This window comes from Plasmodium cynomolgi, chromosome 8, assembly GCF_000321355.1.
Source record: "Plasmodium cynomolgi strain B DNA, chromosome 8, whole genome shotgun sequence".
NCBI classification, from domain to species: Eukaryota; Apicomplexa; class Aconoidasida; order Haemosporida; family Plasmodiidae; genus Plasmodium; species Plasmodium cynomolgi.
This window is the reverse complement of record NC_020401.1, coordinates 1681484-1687224: the sequence shown is the minus strand read 5'-3', so window position 1 is coordinate 1687224 and position 5741 is coordinate 1681484. Positions and strand designations below refer to the sequence as shown.

Below are 5741 nucleotides of genomic sequence, written 5' to 3'. Positions count from 1 at the left end.
AAGAATAAGGATCATCCACTTTTTTTCCTCTTTTAAAAAAAAAAAAAAAAAACAACACAGAAAAAAATTTTATCCCCTTCTACATGCATAAGCAAATTATAAATGCCCCCCAAAGGACCTATCATAAGAACAAATTACTTCCAACTGGGCTGGCACACAAAATGGACGATTTGGAACGGCACTATACGGGCAAATACAAATGGCACAATTCTTCCTATGGTGAAGAATACATGCCTATCGTCTTGCCGCTTTGCATTAAGCGTTGGTATTTTTCCCAGGAGCGCTAATCTGAGTCGTTTCAAATACCGCTTTTAAGATATACCTACAAACGAGCCTCATCCTATAGTTTAGCTCGACCAACTGTTCGCTAATGTGAGCTAAATGGCTTCCCCCTTTTGGCGTATACAATTATGTGGAGAAAAAATGACCACCCTTTTTTATCTCACAACATGGCGTACGTACCTACGTACACACTCATACACACAGTGCGCTTCTTTCTTCAAGGGCTGTTCAATGCAAAGGCACTCAAAACTGCAGAATTTTCCTCGAAGCTAAATCGCTCTCCTTCAATTCTTTAACAAACTTGTCGCTGTATATGTTCCTAATTATCTCCGAGTGGCTATAATTCTTGACATGCCCATATACATACAAATCGTGCAGTATTTTTTGTATGGGGAAATAAAAAGGAAACGCAAAAAAGTTATAATTTGAAAATGGCGGGAATAATATTTGAAGGGAAAAATGATTTATTGGCGAAGGGTACGAACAACCGACATACAAATATCTTTTCAAACTTTTTATTTTATTTTTAACATTCACATCTTCTAGTTTTTTAAAAAATTTACACAACGCCGATTTGTCTTTAACATTTTTTAACACTTCTTTATATATATTTTCATAATTTTCATTCAGCTTTTCAATAATGTTATTTTCGTTTACATTTTCTAGATGACTCTCCTTCTCATTATTCCCATTCTGCAAAACCATTTTTTTTTTTTTCTCCTTAATGATTGTGTTCAGTTCGAACAAAATATCTACAAGCTCGTCATTGTAATCCGAGTCGACCTTAGTGGACACATTATACATGTATCTGTAGTGAACCAATTTCCCTTTGCTAATTAGAAGAAAGTACAGAAATATATCAGTGACAAAATATATATAGTTGTACAAATGCAACAAGCAGTTTATGTTCTTCCTCTTTAAATTCTTAACATCATACATAATGCCTTTAAATAAAACCATAAGATTAAGACAGGAATTGCTATGAGGATTATTTAATATGATATAATCATAACAGTTGTAGTAGACGTACAATTTATCACAATTATTTATCAGCCCCTTTTTAAGTCGAACATATTTATCGTCAATTTCGACATTATTCAATAACGGTGCAGAAAAGTTGTTACTTCTTACAGCTTTTCTGTCAAAAAGCTTCCACTCCTTTCGAACATTTATGATATCTGTAAAAATGGTGTTCTTTATTAATCTGATATCATTGTCGCTTAGTAAGCTATCACAGTACACACACCTGCTTACATTATTTATGTTTAAACTTGTGCAGTTGCTGCACACCTTTTTATATAATCTGTTTGTGTAATATTTTTTTTTTTCACACGAGTAGTATATTTGCCTCTTCGCAATTTTTATCATTTTTTTTTAAAGCGTTTTTCTCTCTGAGTGCGACGCCTGAAGCGGGTCCCTTTCTTTTTTCTTTTTTTTTCTCGTTAACAAGAAATGATGCCGTTTTAATTTGTTACGCTGTCATATTTATCAAAAATGTGAAGAATTTAAAAAAAAACGCGTCAGGAAAAATTATTTCTTTTTTCAACTTTTTCTTTCAAAATTGGCACTTAAAGTTAAGCGGCTAATGGTACGCTTCTTCACAAAATTGTTTTTCGTAAAATGGCATTTTTTTATTTCCTTCCCTCCTGCATTTTATTCTCAAATTATTTTGTTCGTCCACTCTATCCCCCAATTATTTTACGACGCTTCCTTCTTATTTTGCTCGTTCCCTTCCTACAATGTGGCAAATTCGTTCTTCACTTAAAGCAGTTGAACGGGCTTAATGTAAAGAGGAATTTAAAAATGGGAAAGTACACCAAAGCAAGGAAATATTCACACGCTCGTTTTTGCATTCCTATGTGAACCCATTTCCTCCCAACTTTTGCAGTGATTACAAAAGAACTAAGCGTCATCCTACGCACAACATTTTTATTTTATATATGGATGGGAATACTTTATACAAAAAAAAAAAAATGTTGCTAACGCAATTTCTGCGAAGTTTAAAAAAAATAAATTCTGCACGTCAAAGGGAGGAATTCCATGTTGCGGTCAGATAAAACACGTTTCATGCTTCAAAAAATATGTCACATAACAACGCAACAAATACCCCTTTTGCCATTCGTGCATGGCAACATTTTTATTTAAAACTGTACTTTTTTTGCGACACAAGCTGCGCCAATTTTAGAGGGCACATTTTAAAAAAAATGGCGTTGCCACGTCGCAACGCATTAATGTGACTTGTAAGTACGAATAAGTAGAACTGCGCGAATTTCTGCAAACCGCACGAACACCACTGTCGTCATAATTACGTGAATGAGACTTGCTTTTCTTTTTTCTAATGGTGCAAATTTGTTTGACATAACAAAAAAAAAAAGAAAAAAGAAAACATTCGCGTTAGCAGTCGCGTATGTGTATATACATACATGCATGATCACATATACACATGCACAAAACAACGCGCCGAACTCATTCGCGGTGAAATGGCGCAGTGGGGCCCCGTCAAAATTTGAAGCTCTCGTAGGGGTTCCACTTGATGGGGAAATTTTCCGGCGTCGCGTCTTCATTTTCTCTCCAAATCTGCGAGGGCACAAAAAAAAAAAGAAACGTTAATAGGCACGTTTTGCAAACGTGTAAAAATGAGTTTTTTTTTTTTTTCACATTGAATTGGCACACAGTACGCAGATATATGGCAAACAAACCATGTACCGCACATAAATACATGCACATACACACAACCCTTTAGCGTATGTGCTAGGGTTACTTCCCCAATTTTTGCGCTACCTTAATGGACTTATCCCCGTGGGTTGTTATCAACCGACTTTCACTTTTGTCGAAGGCCATGGCTAACGTGGAATTTTCACACTCGACCGTACCGGGGACCACTTTGTTTGATAACGTGTCATATTTATAACCGCTGGACCAATCGTAAAAGTGCAGCTGGCCATTGTTACTTCCCAGGATTAAAATAGACGAGTCACTAAAATAGGAATCCTGCTTAATTAAACTGCAATTAATTATCGAATTAAAGCCTGTAATGTTCCTATCAAATTCAGCGTCCGCTCCACACCACACTTTAACATTATCCGTGCCACAACTACAAAAACTATATTCAAAAGGATGAATAGATAGTGACCGAATACTTTTTTTATGATGTGTTAATGCTATTCTGCACTTCCCATTATTTAAATCCCACAACCTTATCATTTTATCTTGAGATCCCGACACAACCTGTGGCTCAACAGATTGCGAACACAGAGACATAATAGTCCCTGTGTGACCTGATAACACAAAAATGGAGCTCTTTGTTCTAATGTCCCAAACTCTCACTACGGCATCACGTCCCCCACTCATGAGTATATCTAACGATGGATGTAACGATAAGCAGTATACACCTGACAGATGCCCATGATAATCTCTTATCACTTTATTGTATTCTAAATCCCAACATTTTACTCTGTTATCTTCACCACAACTAAATAGGTAAGGATTTTTCTTCGAAATTTTTATATCACGTATACTATTTATATGACCAGTTAAGGTTAATTTTAATTTACACGTCGCTAAATCCCAGATTTTAATTAATCTGTCATTTGCACCAGTAGCAAACCATTCGTTGCTTATGTCCACGTCGACACAATTTACCCACCCTGAATGACCTAGGATTACTCTGTATAATTTGTATGGAAAGTGCCACTTTGGTTTTTTTATTTTTTTATAAATATCCAACGTTTTTATGTTTTTTAGCGCATCACTACTTAGTACACTGTCGTCCGACTTTTTTATAATCGGTCCACTGTGTACTTCATTTCTTGGGTGATTTACAACGGGTAAAATGCTATTCTTTTCATTATTATTTTTCCCCAATTCGCCCATCTGATTAGTTATCAGGCTTTCGTTCATGTAGTTTAAATCATGTCCTATATCGTCAAGCGTAACTGTGTCATCATTTATAATGCTACTTATGATGGAAGATTTTTTTTTCTTTTTCTTTCTTTCCTTTCCCCTTTGTAAGTCATCCTTTTCGATTTTTTTTAAGTACAATTTTTTAACAGAAGAATATTCATCCAATTCTTTCATGTTTATATTCACTTTTATGGACGTTAATTTTTTTATAACATTTTCTCTTAAGTTTTGTTTTCTTGAATTCAGTTCATTTTCCTTGTACATTTCTTCGTGACTCTTTGTGGTGTTCCCATCTGCAATTGCCAAGGTGGATATTTCTTTTAAATCCTTTATTCTCTTATCCTCATCCTGCTCGATCTTAGCAATTCTTTCATTTATGTTCGTGTCATATGCAAGAAGGCTATAATTAAACGGCGTTAGTATGTCATTTCCCACGAACATGTTTTTTGACAAGCATAAGCTTTTTTTTAGAATGTTTGCTTCCCTTTCCTTTTCGTTAACATTGTCAATTTCGTTGTCATTGCCATTGTCACCTGTTCCCTGTTCAGCGTCTAGAGAAGCATTTTTCATTTCTATCCTTTAAAATAAATTTTATTATTTTTCAGGGTGAAAGACGACTTCGTTCGCCCGCATCACAAATTAATGACGCTGTCATCAATCGAAATAGTAACAAGATCGAGTAGTATTTTGCTTCCTCTTTCTATCCGAAAAAACGAAGCGGGTGATTTACTTCTCAATGCCATTCAATATTACAATGTGGGGAGTCATGTCAACCGTAAAACTTCACATTCAGCATGACGTCGACTGAGTGGAGCCTATACCAAACGTGCAACGCAGTTTTAACAGAGAATAACTTCACGTACATGGTACGACATGTAATGAAGCAAACCCATGTAAATGTAAAACAATCACATACGTTAACAAAACTCAGCACCTTCAATTTTTTTTTTTTTTTTTACAAAATATGTGGCATTTTAAAGTACATCAAATGATAATAAAAAAGGGAACCTTGACATGGTACGTGCGGCACTTCCTTTTCGCTCTCAATGCTGCCTTTTCATCTTCCAGTGAAACAACGAAGGCAGCAAAATGCAAAGCACCATGCGTACGGTGTATGTAAAAATGAAAATTAAAAAAAGGCCAAATGCGAAACGTAAAAAATAAAAAAAGTGCGTTCAATTCATATGAACAAAATATTTTTCCTTTCCGAGAAAGGGAAACCTTTAAGATTAATTTGCAATTATTTTCCCATCTTTCGAAATTAACCTGAGATTACTTTTTTAAAAATTGTAAAAATATCCAAAGATGGTGAGCAAAACACGTGATACAAAAAATGCAAAAGAAAAAAATCGTCTCTTTTGATACAATAGCATAATTATGTTGCTTTGTAAGTGAAATCCCCACGAAATTTTACGTGATTGTGTAAAATATGTGATTATACAAATGAACACCGCGTGATATTTTTTACTGAAAAAGGAACTACAGAAAAATGTACCACTTTTTTGCGAAACGGTTGCTAAACTCACAAAGTAAAATTTTTAACATAATTTTGAAAA

At 34.8% G+C, this 5741-nt stretch overlaps 2 protein-coding genes across 2 annotated transcripts; both read right to left on the bottom strand.

The window, feature by feature from the left end:
• Window positions 1–1132: 1132 nt before the first annotated feature.
• Window positions 1133–1650, bottom strand: PCYB_084690 (hypothetical protein; the record flags this gene model as incomplete). The annotated part of the gene is made up of 1 exon (XM_004222207.1): window positions 1133–1650. A coding segment is annotated over one exon (518 nt), but the record flags the coding sequence as incomplete, so codon positions are not given.
• Window positions 1651–2781: 1131 nt separating this feature from the next.
• Window positions 2782–4755, bottom strand: PCYB_084680 (splicing regulatory protein; the record flags this gene model as incomplete). The annotated part of the gene is made up of 2 exons (XM_004222206.1): window positions 2782–2859; window positions 3064–4755. 2 exons carry the CDS (start codon window positions 4753–4755, stop codon window positions 2782–2784), a joined length of 1770 nt encoding a protein of 589 aa, XP_004222254.1.
• Between the last annotated feature and the right edge of the window lie 986 nt (window positions 4756–5741).